Consider the following 22,740-nt stretch of genomic DNA (forward strand, 5'->3'; position numbering starts at 1 on the left):
TATTATCATTATTTTAAATAAATTATGATAATATGGAATCTTATTACAGACTATTATGTTTTTTTAACCGATTTTCCAAAAGAAAGAGGTTCTCAATTCGTCGGATTCTTTTGTTTTATGTAAATTTAGTACTACAGCAATCTTTGCATAGACTTTATATAGGCTTTATAATTTACATACAGAAATTGTTGTGAGCAATACATATATACGGTATATCCTTATTTATCACATTATATTACTACGAAGCAGAGCTTTACGTTAGCTAGTGCTGCATATCTTTATCTTTAATAAGTATCTTTAAATAAGTTTTTTTAGTTGATTGTTTGCAGCTTGAAACAATTTAACTCTGAAGTGCACCAAGGGCATTATGTTATGTAACACCCTTCAGATTATAAGGGCAAGGTCATATATATCATCTGTGGTAAAACGAATACCAAGAATGAAGAAACATATTTTTTTGACAATTGACTTTTGACAAGTAATTAAAATTTGACTGGCTTATTGGCTTTTATAGAAAAGTACTAATAATTAAAATATTTATTTACTCATGTAAAGTAAATCCAGATACATTCAAAAATCTATTTAAGAAAATATCTCTTCTTAGTTTTTCCTATACAAAAAATATGAATGCCCTGTTGGACTACGGTTCATCTTCAAGCACAGAAGAGAGCAGTGATGAGGAAAGGTAACAAAACAACATTTAGGAAATTTACTTAACTTGAAATCATTATGTTTGTGTAAATATTATATAATTTTTTATAGAGAAAAGGCCGAGGACCAAAAGGATGACGAAAAACCGAAATTACCAAAGCCTGCCTTAGGCGAAAACAGCCTCAATACATCGGTGTTTTCAAATCCATTTGTTCAAGCAGAGTTAGCAAAAGCTGCAATATTAGAAAAACACGTAAAAATGGTATATGTTAACTTTCTATTATAATTTTCCTTTAATTTTTCTCTAGATTTTATTGTCTTTAAATATTTGAAAAAAAAACTAGTTTGCACTATATTGAATCCAATATTATATATTATCGTCAAGTACATAGGCCTTGAATGTATAGGTTCCAGGTAAAGACAATACACAGATGATCAATGGCAAGAAGATATGCTGGAACTACAGGAAAGGCAAATGTCGGTTTGGCCATAACTGCAAATATGCTCATGACTCTGATATCCAAAAGACTAATGAAGAATTAGAGGCTGATAAACAGGTAATATTTTATCATATTTAGTATAATTATTAAAATATTTCTAAATATATAAATTTTTAATAATTACTAACATTTGAAAATGATATGAACTGTTTCATCTTTACTATAAGGGTACATAGCGGAGTCATTATGGGTGCCCATAATGGCCTGTAAATAATCATATACATATAACAACTACTATATAGTTATATTATAGTATGTTACATTTTCCTACTGAGCCCCATAGGTAATGAATCTTTCTCATCAGGTTTATAATGCCTTTATGTGCCAGTCATGGTGCAGAGGTACTAAGTGTGAATAAACAATTGGTTGTGGGTTCCCACTTGAAGAAATGAAATATTTATTTAAAGTTATATGTAGGTGTCAAGATAAAAAGTATAGCATTGAGTTCCACCTCTCAACATGCAATGCCTCCAGAATGCCTCTGAAAGTGGTAGTGTCTTAGCACTTGGTTCCCTTGCCTAGCCTGCTGTGGGCAGGATAGTGTGAAGCTCATTTTAAATTTCACCTATTTTTTTGTCACTAGCCCTTCTAGTGAAGGGAATTGTGATTTGTTGTTGTTGTGAGTTGATTAAAAAGGCTTACATGGTAAAACAATAATCCTGCTAATCCCTTTATTTGTACCCAAAGGTCAACATATCCTATAATGGCATTGGACAAACATTTTTTTTGTAAGAATTGCTATGAAATGATTGTATAATTAAATATTTTATTATTTTTTAGAAATTAATCCATATAGTGTGTGAAGGAGCTGGTACTATGACTTCTACACCACCTCCTCAAGTTATACTGGAGTCATCATTACCAACAGATGATGATTATTGGGAAGAGAAACCAGGCAAGAAAAGAAGACCAGGCTTATCTAAGGGTCTAGTACCAGGTAAAAAGGTCCTTAAAATGTATCAAGAACAAAAAATTAAAGATAATACAGTCAAGAAACTATAAAAAGGTATTTTGATTTTTTTCCTTCGATGTGAATCATTTCTTTACTTTGAATCATACTTTATTCTATTGATTAATAAATATTGTGATATCCTAAAATTATTTTTGAAACACTAGTATTATTCTTATGTTAACATAAAAAATATTATTACAAAGAAATTACAAATATGCTAAAAATGTTTGTTGATTATTTTACCACAACTTTATTATGTCATCCAACTTTCCCGAATTTCATGAAAAGGGGTTTAGTTTATGTGATATGAGTATCCACAATATTGCCGGATCGGACATTTAAAATAGTCCTTAAAATAAACCTACAATATTTATTACATTTTATAATTAGTAGTATGTATGACTAATAAAAATTATTTAAAAAAAGGATAAAAATTAAAACTATGTTTCAGGCGCACGTTATCTTTATTCAAGAATGAGTGCTAAGAGGTACAAAACATGCAATTTTGAGATTTTGTTCAAAAACTAAGGTTGCACAAAAATAATTTCTGTCTAAAAATATCATAGCATTGAACTTACTATGTAAGCTTCAGTACATTTGCATTACAATTGTTATCTTATTGAATGCAACCTTTTAAAAATTATTTTACCAACATTTAGCTAGTTGAAATAGCTATAATTAGAAATAACTTCATATAGCACAGCCATTAAACAATGCTACTCCCTGTGACTTGCTGGATAACTCAATAAGTTTCGTAGCTTCCCACCGCAGATCCCTCAGATATCATTTATACTGGTGTAGACAAATATTTTCGTGAATTATTAGAAATTTCACTTATAAGCACATAGCTATTATGAAACTTACAATTTCTATAGAAAAAAAAAGTAGTTTGTGTGTGTTCATAGATTCACACAAAGCCCACTACTCTACAACGTAAGTAAATATTGAGGACAAAGTGAGGAATCACAAAGTCACGACACAACATCAAGATAGTTATAATTCCACGTGTAATATTTAATTTTAACATTTTTATAATTAAAATATAGCCTATTACAAATGCCTCGTCACGATTTCTTATATACGTCACTAAGTAAATCTAAGCATGCGGCGATCATTAATTTATAATAATAACATTGCAATCTATTAAGTACTACATAAGTAAACATATATCATTACTCAATACTGTATGAATATATAAAAGGCACAAACAATATTAATATTTACCATTTTATTGGTGTATTTCAATAGACGCGTGTTCTATATGAAAAATATTAAGTTAAGAAATACTATAAAAATAGTTAGTTGCTCTATCTGGCGACATCTTTATTAAAAGAAATACAAAACTCAAGTGTGAGATTGGAGATCGCTCACGTTTAAAGAGTGTGGTGTATGCAGAAATTAGTTACAAAATGGAATTTGATAAATCGTCGGTTAAATAGCAAAGTGACATTTATCTAGTCAAAAAAATTATGGTGAATTCTAAAACAACACATCCGTCATATAATGCCTCCTTTTGATATTATGTTATAAAAGGTTTATCCAGACGGTGAATTACAAAATTGAAAAACAACATTGCCGTTATATAATACATTTTGGCATTATTTGATAGGGTCTTTCATCCATATAAAATAAATAATGTTGACTCGTTTGAGCTAATAATGTTGATTTTAATAAATATTGAATTATGCCACTTTTGTATTTAACGAACGAAATATAGAACATTACACGTAAACATTGTTTACAGTTTATACTTTAAGGGCTTCTTTCTTGGGTATGTTGGGTGAGCGCGGCATGGCGTGGTGGGGGTGGTGAGCGTGGTGCGGCGCGCGCGGGCGACACGCGGCCGCCATCTTGAGGCCGGCGTGCGCGTTCACCTCGCCGTCGTGACCGTTCAACTTTTCAGCGTGACCATTTATCTTATTGGAGTGACCGTTCATTTTCTCACTATGACCGTTACTTATACATTTTACTGGCCCTGATAAACGAAAACAGACGATATATACGACTAGAGAGCGTTAGCGGACCGACTCTGGCGTAATAGTGTTAGTCGCTAGAATAAACTACAGTGTTAGTCCGACATTCTTGACGAGATTAGTCGCTACTGCTGGTAGTGTCAGTTGTAACTAGATCAGAGTACGAATGTCCCAGAATGACGGCTTTCGCATCTGGAAAGTTATTTCATTTTTAATCCTCGAAGAATGCGTCCCGGCAACGGGTCTACGGGTAGGAGCTTGTAACATTTACACACGGATGAGTGCATAACACCGGTGTGACACTAACACAACACTAACACAAACTAAAATAATACAACTAATCATAATTAGCGAAATCCTCTACATAACTAATAGGGAGAACTTGTTTATTCTAACTGTCAAACACAATTACGCCAGTCGTACAGAACAGTAAACAATAAAATATACATGCACAGAGACAGAGGGAAATTAAATTTGTGGTGAAATTTTTCATAATTTAGCATTTAAAAATAGAATTTCATGCACAAATTTTTAATTTTGAAATAGTGTGTATATATTTTGGGGCAACAATAATTTTTTAATTGATATCTTTTATTGATAAGGTGTTATTAGTAGCCCCATAAGAAGTTATTTTTAAGAAAAGACAGAATAGAGAATTTAAGTAAATGTAAACAAAGATTAAAAGGCTTAAGTGCTTACATTGTGGCAATGACAAAATGGCTTACCATTGTTATCTGAGCCCGCATAATACTTAGTGGAGGTCTTCCAATCTTCTTTCAAAGATAGATTGTACATAGAATATGCTGGATCACCAGTCACCTCTTTCTCAATAGCTAGGAACTTTGGCAAGGAAGCTAATAATGCGTTTTGATCGTACGCGGCACTGTACGTTTCAAGCAACACTAAGCCACGACATCTGAAATATTGAAATAAACATTTTAATATATTCATTTTATAATAATTATGTATAATACGTTCATTTCATTTAATTACCTTAACATTATCCCACCACCATAATAAATACAAATAATATAGATAAAGGTTTAAAATAAATACCAAAAAACATACTTCATTACGAATTTATATTTAAGAATATATACATAGATACATATATACTGAAATATATAAAATATAAGTAGTAAGAAAGATTTAAAATATTTAAAAAAATCACCTGGGATGCGTGGGCTGCCTGTAAATATCGAGCTGGTAGTACTGATTGTTGTATATGAAGCAACGACGTTTCTTGAATATTGTGAAATGGGCATCGTCGCGTTGCGGAAGCATATTTAGATAGTCCCGGTGCGTTAATTGCGTACGAACTTCTACCGATTGTCCATTGGTGGGATGAAACTTGCGTACAGTGTGGATGTACGACCAGTGTCCCTTCTGTCCGCGTTTACGCAACCTGACCTGCGCTTTACGGAAATCACTTTGCAAGTAATTGTGAACAACGTCGAAGTCTTGGAACGGCGGAAACTCCGTATCGGGGAGTAGGGGGGATTTGACGAGGAACTTCCTTTTCTTGGAGTTGACATTGAGCCGGTCGCCAGTGTCGAGGCCGACGCGTTGACACACACAAGCTATGAGGCGGTTCATCTTTTTATCGAAATCTGTGGAATTGTCGATCACGTCGAAGTACGGGTGTCCTATCCACGCGGCGGCCGCGTTGTAGTCCAGCTCGCGCGCCATTTCGACGCCTTCAGAGCGACACGCGTGATCCTGAAACAAATCACATATTTTAGCCTAATGTACCAAGGAGAAAAAGACAGACATTTTGTCCAGAGACAAGAGACATTACGTGTTAATTTGCGGAACTCAACGCTGCTAGCTGACCAGAACAGGAAATTATTCATTCGTATCCATTATTCCTAACCCACAACTATTGCGTTTACTGTAAGTTTAACGTTGAAATTTGAGTAGGTGGCTAGTAATAATTTAAGTCCTAAGTTTTTTTTATAAATATAGACTAACTACATTACAAGCATAATATATATTTCTATTATGATAATTTCTTCAGTTATCTTCATATCTGCTAAGCTTATTACATTGTTTTCCCAACATTATGACAGTATTGTTTTATCAATTATTACGCAAGATAAAAATAACAAAATCTCAAAATATATAAAAACATATTATAATATAAGGCATCAATCATTCGTTGACTGTCACGTATCCGATAATAATATTGTATGTTGGATTGGCACTCGGCCAGTGCGTCGACTGAGTTGCTAGATAGTACTAAGCCCTATAAATATATCCATCTTCGTGATAAAGATATAATATCTTTTAGTAAACAGACAAAAACCAGATCGGGGTTATGACATACATAATTTTTTAAATATTCTTAAAACTGTTATTATTTTGTTTTTCTATTAATCTTATCTTTGCCGTGTTAAATGTACGCATTTCTTGTAATTTGTGTGTTACACAGACAAAATTTAGCATCCTATCGATCCGGTGTCTATCGAAAGTTATCTAATATTTTAAATACAAAGGCAAAAATCGAATCTACTACCACCTACTTCATACAAAAAAATTATCTTAGTCATACTAATAATAATACGTTTTCCATTTCCTTTCAATATAAAAATAATAGTGTCATTTATATAAATGGCAAGATAGCAGTCACCGTACGCCATTAATGGAGATATAATTAAATAGGTTAGTCACGTTATAAATCATGAGTAAATTAAGAATACAATGTTTCCTGAATCTATGTATAGTATATATTAAAAGAATTACCATTTAATATTTAATAATTTTATTGTGTGAGTCTTTGTCATTAACAGTTTCTTATTAACTATAAATACTATAAAAAAATGGTGATTTATTTCAGAAATGATTGATCACACAAGGAAGTGTGCAATCACTAAATCATCACAGTGTGAAATTATCAATGTAGATGTGTAACACGTTTTAATTCTCGATTAGGGGAATGTTCATATAAAAACTATTATAATAACAACACACACAATGTGATTGAAATTTGCCAAAAGATGAAAAACGGAATGTCTTATGACACTCAATTTTCCCTGCAAAAACTAAATGCGGAAAATGCAAAAATAAAAATAATTATAAATAAAACCTTTTAGTACATTTCAAAAATTGAACGTGAGCCAAATAGGTGTCAGCAGTGTAACTTCGAGGCGTCGATTTAATGCACCGCTAGACTTAGGAATAATTGATGACGGACATTTGAATAGTCGAAACAATATGTCTATTTGTAAGAATTTTAGGTTTGTAATAAATTAATTTGATGGAATGGATCATATAGATCCATTTTCTGAAAAAAAAAGATTACTATTTCTTTATCATTATACAAGTAAACAGGTTTATAAAACACGATATGAAACTACTTTTCAGATCAATTGTAATCTGCTACTTTATTCAATTCTTTTTCTAGAATAGATGAAAACACGCTGAGTTATTAAATTTCCATATAAAATAAATGTATAAAAATAATATTAAGTTCAATTTTTGAAAACATAGTTATACTCCTTTAATATTTATTTAAAAAGAGTTAAATTTTTTCAATGATGTATGTTTTTAAATTTTAAGCATATCCACATTTATAGTATTGTAGTGTATTTATAACATTTTAATACAACGGCTATAATCCTAACATCTGGTCATTATAAAACTGGACATAAGCTATATTAATGAGCTTGCCAAATACACCTAAACATTTCAAATTATATATAATACATTCTTAATACAAAATTGTAATAGGCAAATTTCACTAACAATATAAATTTAAAATTAATTATTATAATTATATAAATTTGAAGAGTCCTAAACGGATTTAGATGAAACTTAATAGTAACATAGCTTATACATCAAAATAAAGCAGACTACGATTTGTGTAAAGATTTTGTATAATTTTGCTATAATATAACAAGTTAAAGCGGGCGTAGCCGCGTTTGGGTCACTAGTATATTGTAGATTCGTTTTATTTACCGACTGCGTATATAAATTATATTTTTTATAATATGTGGAGAATTATATTATTTTAGGAAAGGAAGTTAGGATATGACAAAACTAATCAACTCTGTATATTCCACTTTTAATACCTTTTTCAATTTTACAAGTTTTTTTTTTATACCTTCACTGGTAGGTGGCTGTGCTTTGTCTAACTTAATATATATATATATATCTAAATTTCGCCGGTAACGGTATCGCTCAGGGTTTATTTATTAATTTGTATATGTTATTTGTTCTACTTACTATATGTTATTTTTACAAATGATGACTATAAGATACAGATAAGGAATAAAAATATATGTATATATTATATGAAAGATAGTAGGTAAGAAGAGCTAACGTATGATAAGTGATAAATGCGTCATACAATCCTACATAACGTCTTTGTGTAGTAATTGAATAGGTACTTAATTTGTTTATATAAGACAGTTTAAAGAATGGTTATTTCATCTCTTATTAAAACCTTATTAAAAGGACTAGTCAAAACACTTTTAACACTTATATATTAATATTTTGGGAATAAGGTCCAAATTATTCATATTTCATATCATTCAAAGTTTTCTCAAGACCAAAATAATTTTATTTTCTAATTAGAGAAATATTTCAACTTTCTCATTTGTATATTGACATTAATTAATATTAACAGAGATATGTATAATATATAATGCATAATTTAAATTAATATATTATTAATTAGAATTGTTAATAATATCATTGATACAAGTTTAAACCAAAATAAATAAATACATAATTATATTCTAATAATACATGAATAATAAATAAATAGTTTAATTATAAAAATAAATAATAATAATTTTTCGTAGAAATTTAATCTTCTTTAAAAGTTATTTTCAGGAAGTTCTATTTACAATGTCAAGTTGAAAATGTTTAATTCAATGAAATTTATTTCCTGTAATGTGAGATAAAAAGTGGCATGGCAAGTATAATAGAACCAAGAATTATTTATTGAAAGATGATAAGACACATATGTGTCTTAATTTACAGTCAGAGGAATAGGTTGTGGTTGCAACTAAGTCTACTTATATACATACACTATTTATAAACATAGAGGTTTTTCCTACATGGAGGAATAGAGTTAAAGTGTAGCATTCAGTTCTAACATCCAATAAATTTAAATAATAAATGAAACATATATTTGTATTTAATACTGTTATTATTTTTGTAAGAATATTAAGCTAACCTTTTGAGTATGTAACGAAAAAAAATTAAAAAAATGAATATAAAAATATACTCACTTCAGTAGAGTAAAAGTCCTCAGCTCCATTTGCAGCAGACACCATATGCACGATGTGATTGTATCTATTGTCGCGCAACTCAACGCTGTTCCAGTTGTTTGCGAGCAGCATCGCCTCCCATTTCTCCTTGGATATAACTAGAATTTAAACGAAAAATTACTTAGCCATTGCTAGAAAATTTTTAAGATAAGGCCGTTTTGATAACACAATGAAGTCGTTGCTTTCAATGTTAAAATTTTAATTTTTACTAACATGACAATAAAACTTTTTTACATAATATTTAAAAGAGCGTTTACTAGGAATTTTTTCATTCTGCCATCAAAATTTATGACTAATATATTAATAAAAAACCTATTTTTTGTCGAATGTTTTGTTAAATAACAATAAAAACGTCGACAGATATCATCAAAATAATATTATACTTAATATGACTGAACGTATTTCAGAAATATAACTTACTTAATAGTAAAAACACTAAGCCTTATTACTCTATTTTGTAGCTGGTCTCAATAGAAAACAACTTTATCGTTAGTCATTTAGTTAATAGCATTTTATAATCATCTTAAAAGGTTTTCTACTAACTTGGAAGCTAGAAAACTTAGGTTTTCATAACAACCTAATGTTAAAACATTTAGTTCCCCACTTTCCGCCGAATTTTTTAAGGCATTGCGTGTTGATTGGCGGAACTAAACGCCGGACTTTGGCACGGCAACGATGAAAATATTAATAAATAACAATTCATTGCCCTAATGGGGATCGAATCCACAACCGTCACGTACAGTCACATCCTTGTGCCCCTTTGATATAATATTTCAAACATTATTTATGTTTTTTTCTTTAAACTTCGTTTGACATTAGTAAGGAAGTTATTCTGCTACCATTGCAAACTTACAAGAAACATACAATAGTGTCATCCTGTTTGATTTCAACTAAATGTTTATAAAATATCTAAGGATTTCAAGTGCAGCATATCTATTCAAATGGTACCAATAATTGTTAACAACAAAATTAGTATGACTTGCAGTAGTTACAGTATATTTTAATATAATAATAAATAATATTTGGGCCCCCTCAAAATTGTCCTAAAAGAGTACATACTATAAATATATGAAGATATGTACTCAATGACATTTTGAAAAAATAATTTTATACGGATATTTCATGTGTCTTCAAAGTGTTTACTATATACATATTTGTTTACAAATGACATTTATCTATGATGCAAGGACATCGGAGAGACTTTTACACATACCTAGATATCGTTTCTTTGTTTTTCACAATATAAGTATTACGCCTTATTAAAAACAAAAAATAATGTAACTATTGCAATGTCACGTATTGTGGTTAATGTAAAATGGTCTATATGCAGTACTAATACTATGAAAGTTTTCGGCTTTACGCTGTATCCCGCACACAGAAGAGAGGGAACCTTAACACTTTAAGACACTCCGACCCCCACTTTCTGCCAAATTCTGAAGGAATTGAAAAGTTTTATGTCTATATTTTATATTTAAGTTTTGTTTTTTTAAAGTATAAAATTGGTAGAAAGTTTAATAGGGAGAAATAGATCGCTTATAAGTTTGGCATTTGAGGGGTTATAGGAGGATACTATATATTACTATAAATTGGTAAAACACTTTAGTATACAAATGTTAAAAATATTCGGCTATATTTTAAATTTATTTCTTAAAACTAAAGTATAAAACAACTACTACGTTTTGTGAATCAAAAAGTTTAAGATATTTTAATATAGGTAAACTTACATGCACTAGCGTCCATGGCTCCTCGGTCGCATATAATGAGGCAATTCCGTTGGCAAGTTCGCCCCAGTTCAAAGAAAGTGTTCTCTATCTGAATCATGGTCTTCAGTAAGTTCTCCTGGAACTTAATCGCTGCAACAACAAAACATTTTAAAATTTCATTTTTTTATTAAACGACGAGAGCATTAAATACAATATGGACGTCTGAGCTTATAATTATAAATTCAATTATATACGGTTTTAATGCGGAGTAAGTCAGGTAGAAGGATTTGTTATTCATTGTCGACTTCCCAATCATATAAAATAACTAACGTGCTAAAGAATTGAACCCAGTATCGCCTGCCCTTTGATATACCAGCCAACGAAGTCCCAAATAATTTCCATATTCACTCGCAATTCAGTGGGGATAGAACCTACAATGTATATAAACATAGCGACAATCAAGACACTTGGCGAGTACATTTGTATTATAATATTAGGCAAATATGTTGCATTATAAATATGTATAAAGTATACTGCATTAATATACATAAATATAATATAAGATGACACAGAATTGCACCATATTAAACGATCCACCGAGCACTAAAACTAATCTACTCAGCTAGAATAATGAAGTAACTTATTTTTCTAACATCCCCCGATTTGGAGCAAAGCCAATAAATATTTTAATTATTAATATATTTTTATCCTGAGAGGTTATTATGTTGAGATAAATTTATGGTTTAATATGCCAAATTTTTGTAAAAAAAACTGGTAATGGTTGTATAAGTACCTACCTAAATATTTCACAAATTTTAATGCAAACTACAATACACAAAACTTTTAAAGAAAGTTCCTCTAGCCTTTCTCGATAGCTCTCAAAACTGACGCAGTTGTGTAAAAGAATATATGAAAATAAAATTAAAATAGAAAAGAAAAAAAAACAAAACAATTTTATACAAATTACATCGAATTGTTTTTAATATTACTGTCATTTATAAATACGAAATAATGAATAAATATAATTTATATAAGTTTAATATTAAAAAAAAAACACTGTCAACCTTTAAGATATGCTTATAATATTATTTCTATATGATATATATTCAGTCGTCGACTGCAAAATTAATTTATCTTAACACACGAGACAAAGGTCGAAGATGACAGAAGTATTTCATGTCCCAAATAAAATCTAGACAAGGTTTTTTAGCGCAGACACTAATAGTTAAATATATTACTGACATTACTTTTTATTATCTCTTAATTAACATAAAAAGTATATAATATGTAGGTATTTAAAACTTTAAATCTCTCATTAAAATAATATCAACTTAAGTGTGGTTTTTAAATAACTATTCATAGCTATATGAAAAAGAGGAATAGCAAATTTAATTGCGTTACTAATATTAAGTATTTATTACAATTCTAGCCTTATCCTGTTACCGTAAGTCGATACTATTATTGTTACAGCGTCAACAATAATATCTGGTTGCGGTGATTGTGTTTCAGAAGTTGGAAGGCATTATAAGAAATGTTTTTTATTAAACACTTAACTTATTTTTTATGAATCTGGTCTATTTATAGACCGGTTATTATATCAAACATAAGTCGCCGCATACACCGAGCACCTACTGCGTAGTGACTGACCATGGCGTCACTACTTCAGTTTTATTTTCAGAGTGCCAATGACCACAGTAGGTACAAAGTGTGCATTTTTTAGAATATGAGGAAGGAAATCTCTGTCACCACGGAAACTAGGACAGGCAAAAAATGTAAGGCATAATTGAAATGAAACTAAATGGATAAAAACCTTGCAAATTATACTGGGAATAATCGTGGCCATGGAAAGCTTGTTAAATGTTTCACATTTTTTTGTAAAAATATTAATCATTGCTTACACAATTATTTCTATTTTATTTTTATTCATTAGTAAAATTGTAAATTATTAAATGTTATATCGATGTTTTAAAGGGGCCTAAAAATGAGATTCATACTAATTTAATATAATTTAGAAAGTTCGTGGCCTTATCAATATTTCGAATTACTTTCTATTCAATAATTTTACCTTAGCAGACTAGAGTAGCTAGCTGTTCATTCAATTTCAATCATTTCACCGAGGCCTTCGGAAACATTTGCTTCCCATCACTATGAACAAACGTAATAAAGTCGCTACTAAACCAGTTTTACGGCTTCTTCTATTGTTATAACAGCTTGTGGCTGCTTTATGGTATGACGTATACGCTTTTATTAGTATAAATTATGAAAATCATGCTAAATAATATATATTACGTACGTATTTATTACGTTTAGATTGAGAGCTAAGGCCCTCTGGATATGTCAATTTAATTATGAGGTTATCAACTATGATTTATGACCAAATAATTTTAATATATTTATATATATATCTAACCGTATTATTTGAAGCCGGTTGGAGAAACCGGAGCATATTTATATTGAACGCAATGGTTTTTGACCAAAACGAGAGCAGACAGCGTGGCGTTGGGCACCTACCACCTGCTATTGCACAAATATAAGTAATGAAGGAAAAACCAGGGAAATGCTCTCTAGCGTAATAAAGACGGATAAATATCAATTGATTGAACAATAAAGATTATAATTTTATTTACACATAATATTCATAACAATTTATTCCAAGATCTTTCAACATATATTTCTCTTTAATAAATTAATATAAATTACTTTATTTTATAACGTTTTTTAGAGAAACAGTCATATTAAATGAGTTTAACCTAATCTAAATCAAATTTAACTCTACAAACTAGGATTTTCATTTAAATATATTACATGTAATAAATTTGACTGACTCATAGTATTTCCCCATAATAAACTTTATAACATAAAAATCTACGCGGCTATCTTCTATATATATAAAAGGACTTGTCCTCACTGACTGAGGTAAGACGCACGCACAGCCGTAACCGCTGTGCGTAGAAACGTGAAATTTGGACAAAAGTTTGCTTTTGTAATCTGGACATCCACTAAGAAGGGATTTTGAAAAATTTTAACCCTAAAGGGGTGAAATAGGGGTTCAAAGTTTGTATGGAAAAAAATTAAATCGGCACCGATTTTTATAAAATTTGAAATTTAGATTTTTAAAAGTATTTATTTGAACACGTGTTTCATTGTTTTCTAGAATTCTCTCCCTAAGGGTGCAAATATGGGGTTGAAAGTTTGTATAGGTTTTTTTTAAATCGTCCCCAATTTTTATAAAATTTGAAATTCAGACTCTTAAACGTATATAATTAAACACATGTTTCATGGTTTTCTAGAATTCACCCCCTAAAGGTGCAAATAAGGGGTTGAAAGTTTGTATGGGAAAATTCTTAAATCGCCACCGATTTTTATAAAATTTGACATTTAGACTCTTAAAAATATTTCATTGAACACATGTTTCATGGGTTATTAGAATTCACCCTTAAATACGCAAGCGAAGCTGCGCGCGTCGGCTAGTATTGTATATGCGTATATTAGGTATAATTTTTTTAGTCACGGCTGACAGCGGACGATAAGAACAGCTAGCCGTGAACTTGATAAGACACCTACCATTGTTATGGTTGTGAGTTTAACTCTAGCGACTAGATGATATACGGCGTTATGTAAACATTTGCTATTGCTCTATAGTTCTATACGTTACATAAATCCTTTTATATTTTCCTGATAACGTTTATCAGTAAGTAATAAAATTATCCATATTTTCTTAACTCAAGTGTGTATTTCTTATTAGATTCTGGCAATAACAAAGAAATATTATTATTTTTATTACTCTATAGGAGATATTTTGTGATTTGATTTGAGGGTATCGTGGCGTAACAGTACAACGCGACGGTTGCGGGTTCTATTCCCATTCAGGGGAATGAATTATTATTTACTAACATTTTCTTCCTCTCTCCCTTCTACATACATGATACAGCGTAAAGCTGAAAAAAGCTATATTTATATATCAACGTATTACAAATATATGAAAATCAAAATGTAATACTTCTTAAAACAATACAGGTGCTTGCTTATACGGAAAAAGATTTGAGGAAAGTAACAACTTCCAAACAAAGTACATCGAACTTGATATCGATCGAACCTTTTCGATAGTAGCTCATTCCTTATTATAATTTAATTCCGTTAGGTCAAAGACATTACTTTCAAACCAAGGACGATGCGTTGTAAAAGTTTAACGAGATTATCGATGAATAAAAAAACAATGCGAGTCTATAAACTAATATTAGATTATAGAGAATGATTCGAAGAGGATTGTAGCATAGTTTTTTATTTATTTATAAACAATATGGTAGAAAGAACAATAGCTTAGTTATTTAACTTCAGTCCATTCTAATAAAAACTGATAAGTTAGTTATGCTGAATACAGTTTTCTTATCGCATGAAATTTTATAATTTTAATCGACGCTTACGTGAGTTTTTCTTTATTCATTAATTTCATAAAAAACACAGTATTGTATGGAAAGATGACATTCGTTTTGGGTGGTAATTATCAGTGTAACTGGTTAAATCCAGTACAAAAAAGAGAATACGCAGAATATTATGAATAGGTCACACATGTTATCAGCTAACAAGAATAAACAATTATATTTATTATAAAAGTACGCTGCTTGGAAATTCCAAACATTTTTTTTTTATATTTTCTCAATGCATCACTTGCGGCGTTATTGTGGCACTGTTGGACTTGGAAAGTGTCTAATTTGCATAAGAAATGATTGAGTTCAATTCCTCGTACACAAAACGTTTATATTTAAAAATATTCCTGTATCCTCAATCTGGTTCTCAGAACGGGGTGCTACGCCACCGAAAACGCTGTATTAAAAAAACAGGCGAAAATTGGAGAACTCTCTCTCTCTCTATCTGCTAAATTCACCATGAGACAGTTGGAGGCGTGAGTTCCATACATATGTGTTTGAATCTCAAAATATAAACTAGATTGAATCTCTTAGAACGAAGTAGGAACGTCATGTCATTCATTAATTTGTTTATTGTTTACAAGAAACATTTTTCCCGAATACTTAAGACAGCAATGCGAAGTATCAAATCACTTATCGCAGTTTAAAAATATCGCTGACGTCATTTCCTTTCCCCTTTGAAATAACTGAACAAATATAATTTCAGCGAGGCAATTTGGGGAAATGTACTTTTCTTTTAATTTACATATCGCGTGACCCCGTTATACGTTTCTTCTTGTCTTTCATTTTCTATAGTTAAAGGACAAATTACAGAAAAGTAAAAAGTCAAAGTTGAAATACGTTTATCGTTTAATTTAAAGTCATTCGAATTTCGTGTCTAATGTAGAAATTATATAAAAATATATATTACAAAAAAAAAACAATATTATGAACATACATATTTTATATCTTATTGCATCTTCTATAATTATCTGAAAATCTTATATATGCATATATTTCATCGGTTGGAGCTCAAATCTACAACCTTAATTAAAAGTACATAAAAACGGTATTTTACACTTTGAGCGTCATTGAGAACTTGTCGACTGAAAATAATGAAAAACTATTGGCAATGCTTAAGTGGACATTGACCACGTCGTGGCATAAGAACATGACGTTTGCTAGAAAGATCTATATTATGATATAACCAGCGTCCCGTGTTTAAAATAAGCTTTTAATTTGTTACTTAACATCTCCAGTATAACATCCCTCCAGTATTAAACTTCATTGTTTGAAACGTAAAATCCAAATGTATTATATATTTTTAAATCTATTCTAAACAAAGGTTATAAAACTAGCAAATATGACCATTAATTAAAAGAAAAAAGGTTAAAGAACTTTATCTATTCCCATCCAAACGTGCCTAATGATGATGAGCGGATGACAGTATTAATGAGGTCCAAAACAATATGTTATCAGGTAGTTGGTGTCGTCGCATAGATAGGTGTATATTAGCTCTAATCGATTTTCCATTTAGCGAGTCTACGGGCACTCACCAGAGTCACCTTGCCTCGCCTGGGCCAGGGCGGCGGCGGTGCACCTTTTGCAGTGACCCCGACATTTATCGGGGACAACTATCGGTCTTTTTGCTATAACAACGTAATTTTGCGTCACACCGATACAAATACCGTCACGTCATAGACTTGATCTATATTTGAACAATTGTATTGCAAAATGAAAAATTATTGTATAAAGAAATAAGCACAAGGCTAACCATAAGTATTACGAAATATAATTTTCTATAGTGTTATCTGGGTTATTATTTTTATAAGTCATTTAAACAAATATACTAAAACAGAAACATAAAACAGACATAATATGGTATAAGTATACCTAAAAACTATAGAGGAATATTTATTACATAGCTCGACTAACGTAACTTCAATGTACTTTTCATCAAAGCAGTTGGCTTTTATCATGTGTGTATAAATTATTATGAATGTTTTATAAACAATTTTTTTTCAGTATCCTGCATGTAGCAGGGTAGGCAGAGGGGAACTAGTGTTAAGACACTCCGTTCCCCATTTTCCGCCAAATGTTGGAAGCGTGAGTGGCGGAACACATCCCCGCCGCGTTTGTTTGTTAACGGAGCAAAGAACATGGGTGTAGGAAGTGAACGGTGGTAGGTGCCCACCCCAGAAATCTTATTAATAAGAAATTTTGAAAATGGGTGGGAATCTAACCCATAACGGTCGCGTTTAGACGCTTGTGCGACAGCGCCACTGCGGCCTTAAACACATATATTAGAAGACTTAATTGACCATATAGCTGCTAGCGTCCGGTGTAAACAAGATGCATTCCGTGCATCACAATGAGAGTCATACATTTAATGATCATGGAAATTAAACACCGGCTGAAATTGGACGATGACGATATAGAAACGGATAAATCAAGTTATAGTCGGTTCATTCGAGTGACTTCCGATACTATGATAGGTGTTTTTGTAATTGAAATATTGCTATAGATTATTTGACGGCTCAATTTCTCACCTCGGTGACCACCTAGGAACTTATTAACACATGATTCTAAATCAATATTTACTTTAGATCTAGATTATATTTAGTAAAATAAAATATATAAATCAGCTTCACGCTGTATCCCGCACACAGTAGGATAGACAGAGAGAACCTAGTGTTAAGACATTCCGTTAACCACTTTTCGCTGAATTCTGGAGGAATTGCGTGTAGTGGCGGAATTGAACGCCGCGCCTCAACACCAGCGCGAAGAAATGAAGATATAAATTTAAAAAACTATGTGATTAAATTTTAGTGAAGAAATAAATTTTAGTATAAGAATAGTTTAGTATTTAGGCTGCCTAAGTAGCTTCTGTTTTTGCCTCGTGATGGTTTGTTTTGAAATTAGCATAACAAAGTATCTCAATCATACCCAGCCAGCCTGTGTTTGTATATTTAATGTGCTAAAACTATTTTCATGCGCGCCATGAACGTGACCGTGAAGCGATCGCCGATTGCGTCAAAGAGCAGCTCGTGCGGCCAACCGTGAAGCCCCATAAGATTACCTTCTATATATTATTATCAATATCTATTTATAAACAATGTAAATACGAAATAGATAATTCAACGGGATACGCGTAACCGTCCTTGCATACAATGGATTGGACAGGTTTCATAGATTATTACGAGACTAGCACAGTAAGTACTTAGATAAATACCTAGTGTGGTTATTGAATTAGGACTTATTCGATGTAGAAAAAATATTTTAGAGAAATTAGTCCGTCAGTTAGATTCTCGCTGTATCCCGCACACAGAAGGGTAGACAGAGGGAACCTAGTGTTGAGACACTCCGTTTCCCATTTTCTGTCGAACTCTGGAGGCATTGCATGTTGAGTGGCGGAACTCAACGCCGCGCTTTTGCCTGGACACCAGAACAAAGAAATGAAAATATAAATTTAAATAAATATTTCATTTTCTCGAGTGATGATCGAAGCCACCACCAGTTGCTTTTACAGTCACACACTTGGTCAAATAATTGAAAACTTGACGCTAGTTAAGCTTGATAAGACGACGAGCCAGTTAGTTTGCGTATGTCCAACTATATTTAGACAACATATAGTGCATAACGAGAAGAAGCAACTGTATGTTTAGATTCAATAAAAAACAGCAAAAAAACAAAGAGAAAGGAGGACACACTTCGTTTGCAACTGAGATTGTCTGCCAAATGCAATAACTATTGACATTGTCTTCTTAATCACATTTTAAATAGGTGTCACGTTTTAGTACATTGCCATTAGTAGTTAGATAAAATAAGTAAACACAAATCTCAAATTTTACAATCAGTATAAAAGATATTCTATTTAAATTTCAACATTATGAAGTATTCGATATTATGTAACCTGATCATCTTTGATATCATTTATACCATTTTAAATATGTTTATAGTAATATTGTGTATGCTATTTTGAAATTTTAATAATGATTTCACTATAGGGAAAACATTGGCTAAAGTATCTATATCTAATAGCTATATAAATAATACCTACTATGCTTAGAAAACTAATTCTGCAACATCAAAACCTAGCAGACGAACGCTTTTCTCGTAAAATAAGAAATATGACTAATATTTGTGTCTTATAATCGTTTCGCAAAGTTTAACGTAATAATAAAATTAAATAGTATTTCAAAGACATCGCCGGCTCATCCTGGCGTATTCACGACTTAACTATAAAAAGATACACGCAACGATAAAGCTTCATTAGTTACCAGTAACAGAAAGCTACTGAAACGAAAATAAACGTTGCACGTGACGCAGCGGACCGGGGCAAAGCCTCGCAAATAGTGACGACAAATATATTATAATCTATATTGGATTGTACAACAATTATATATATAATATATAATTGAAATTGGACATCCACTATATATTGGATGAACATTGGTTGAACTCAGAAACTACATTTTTGATTGGAATTAAAGTTATTTTGTTTAGAAATTTGAAAATGAAATCACATTAATAGGTTGATACGCAATGCCTCTAGAATTTGGCAGAAAGTGGGGAACGGAGTGTTTTAACACTAGGTGGGATCTGCCTACCCTGCTGTGTGCAGAATACAGCGTGAAGCTGAAGCTGATTAATAGGTTGATATAACCTATTATACCTGCAGCCATTGTTACCAGGACACTCAGTATTTCCATTTGACCGTGCGGGCGAAGCCGCAGGTTTATGAGTGGTTTTAAAAGCTAGGTATTAACACAACTCATCAAATACCATGACAAACTATCAAGCGCATAAAGTAAGACATGTTATAGAAACGTAGTAGTAACGAAGGAAATAATTATAAGATATTACTCAATATTATTTTATCTCTACATCGCCGGTTTACATAACACGGTAATACTATTTAGACGTGTATAAATGGTTAGGTAATTTATCGAAAATCTATTCGCCAAGAGAACGACTCTTATGTACACCTACCTATATCTTACTCGAACTTGGCAGTGAAAAATCTTATTGACCTACCTTACGCGATTCAAATGGATAATTTGATGGGCGTGTCTAAAACATGTTTGAACAATGTTTTTTTTTCTAAAAATGCTTCATCATTATATTATTATAAGTATAAATACGCAAAACAATGGTTATATAAAGAGACAAAAAATATGGCGTATGAAAAAAATTTACTAACTTAGGCATAAATTATGAAAAGTTTAAAGCGGCGACTAAACGTTTTTTATATTTATAAAATATTATTCACGCTTCAACAAAGATATATGATTGTAGTTAAATAATAAAAAAATAAACGTAATTTAAAATTGTAATAAGAATACGACAGAGTATAGCCAATTAGACGATAATTAGCTAAAATAAATGGCAATAAATTTTCATTGTTATGCAACTGAAGAAAATTTATAGCTATATAAATAATACAATAAAAGAAATAGAATTTATACCTAACCTTCACATTGCTATATAGAATAAAGAAAAATAAACAAAACTATTCTTGCGGCACAGAGGCGTGTGAATTCTGATGATTGTATTGTTGGCAAGCTCCATTGGGATCATTCTATGTCTACAGCAATGTCATTTACCTGCCTCTCTTATGATAATATGTCACTTGAAAATGTTTATTTTCAAGTTTAAAACTAATACAATTATATTTAACAATTATTGTCATTGTTAATATTCCATTTGTATTAAAATATATATTAATTTAAAAAATGTGCTTACCTTCATCTGGGCTGAGATCTGCAAACTTGATGCCACCACTGTAATAAAAAAGACACAGTAACCTTATTCATCAAATTACTTATCAATGTAATTGAAAAAAGAAATAGAAAACTATCTCATATAAGAGCTATATTGAATATTTGTTTTTTATAATTACTATGAGAAATAAATTACTAGACTATTAATAAATGACAATAGAATAGTAAGTCTGAGATTAAATTATGATAAGAATAATTGAACATTGTGAAATAAATCTAATTCTTCAATATTATTAACAATAATTATATGAGATGTGACACAAAATTTATTTAATTAGTAGCAATGTTAATTATTGTCTTGTAATTAATCTATATCATGTTTTTTTGAAATTATTGATATGCAACCAACACTCAGTGAGTGTGATAGCTGCATTTCATACCTTAAGAGGACGGTAGCCGTTTCCGGCACCCGGAACACCTGTAAATAAACACAATGTGGAACAATGTTTTATTGGATCTCCTTTTGGAGACACCATACCAAATATGCACCACAAAGAATTCATGTTTCGAAATATAATTTCAAAATATTAATAGGTTACAAGTGTAAATAATTTCCCATTAGATATTTTTTCGATTTTAAATATAATAAATATAATTTGTAACACTTTACCTGATTATTTCACAATTTAAACAGTTAAAGGGAGATTAGAAGTATCTGTCTCAATTAAAATTGAGTATTTCAACTTGATAAACAAAAAAAATATTTACCTTCCATCCCAAGTTTTCGAAGAATGTGCTAAGTCGGGATTGTCCCGTAGTTTTTCCGCCGCAAGGCCCTGTTTAGGTTAAAAAGTGTAAAATTATGTACTGTATGAAATGGTGCCAAGTCTCCACGTGCAATACGTTTATTATTATTATATCTTTCAATTTCTGTACAATATGTCTAAAAAGCTTTTGTATTTTCTGAAGAGAAATGAAGATTAAATATTGCCGTTTCTTACATTATTTATATTTATAGCGATAATAAAAATATAACTCACCTCCAGTCAGTACAAGCTTATACACAATTTTCTGGGATTGATTCGCCATTTTATTTAAACGCATTTAGACGCATAAATATAAATTAGAACTAAATTAAACTAGAAGAAGTGCAAGGAACGGGAATATCATAAAAAAGTGAAATATACGTAAGTATTATAAAGAGCCATCACAGCAAACTGCGCATCGCCCAACAGGCGCGCGAAGAAATGAAAGACGAATTGAAAATTAGAATTGAATGAATAGTCAATCGAACTAATGTTGCCAACACGAGTGTCAGAATGAATGTATGCTACAGATTATTATTTAATAAGGTTTCTTTATTCAAAGCTCTTTTAAGCTTAAGGATACCCTTAAATCCCAGGCTCTGCTCCATGCTTCACATAATTTAAAGACCGTAGATAAGATAAGTTGTATCTACCATCCACTTCTGATGTGTTAACAAGTGTTTTGTAAGTTAGTACCGTTTTTTTAAAAATATATTTTACTTCTAATTTCTAACAGTAAAATATTTTCTA

General features: G+C 30.9%; 2 protein-coding genes across 5 annotated transcripts; one reads left to right on the forward strand and one right to left on the reverse strand.

The window, feature by feature from the left end:
• The first annotated feature begins 293 nt into the window (after positions 1-293).
• LOC146527856 (uncharacterized) lies at positions 294-2,827 on the forward strand. The gene is made up of 4 exons (XM_085204388.1): positions 294-685; positions 763-913; positions 1,059-1,208; positions 1,932-2,827. The coding sequence occupies exons 1-4, from the start codon at positions 624-626 to the stop codon at positions 2,151-2,153; spliced, it is 585 nt and encodes a 194-aa protein (XP_085060514.1). The 5' UTR covers positions 294-623; the 3' UTR covers positions 2,154-2,827.
• Positions 2,549-22,557, reverse strand: Ttd14 (TRPL translocation defect 14). 4 transcript variants are annotated; one of them, XM_085204382.1, is made up of 10 exons: positions 22,225-22,472; positions 21,953-22,020; positions 21,625-21,662; positions 21,207-21,244; positions 17,018-17,110; positions 11,077-11,205; positions 9,314-9,450; positions 5,248-5,795; positions 4,802-4,992; positions 2,549-4,078 (listed from the first exon to the last, which is right to left on the reverse strand). In XM_085204382.1, exons 1-10 carry the CDS (start codon positions 22,286-22,288, stop codon positions 3,849-3,851), a joined length of 1,536 nt encoding a protein of 511 aa, XP_085060508.1. In that variant the 5' UTR covers positions 22,289-22,472; the 3' UTR covers positions 2,549-3,848. The 4 variants fall into 4 exon arrangements, with proteins under 4 accessions (XP_085060508.1, XP_085060510.1, XP_085060509.1 ...); XM_085204384.1 differs by having other exon boundaries at positions 2,549-4,268; XM_085204383.1 differs by lacking the exon at positions 17,018-17,110 and having other exon boundaries at positions 22,225-22,557.
• Positions 22,558-22,740: the final 183 nt, after the last annotated feature.

This window comes from Heliconius melpomene, chromosome 20, assembly GCF_056956725.1.
Source record: "Heliconius melpomene rosina isolate 202511_hmr_F chromosome 20, ASM5695672v1, whole genome shotgun sequence".
NCBI lineage: Eukaryota > Metazoa > Arthropoda > Insecta > Lepidoptera > Nymphalidae > Heliconius > Heliconius melpomene.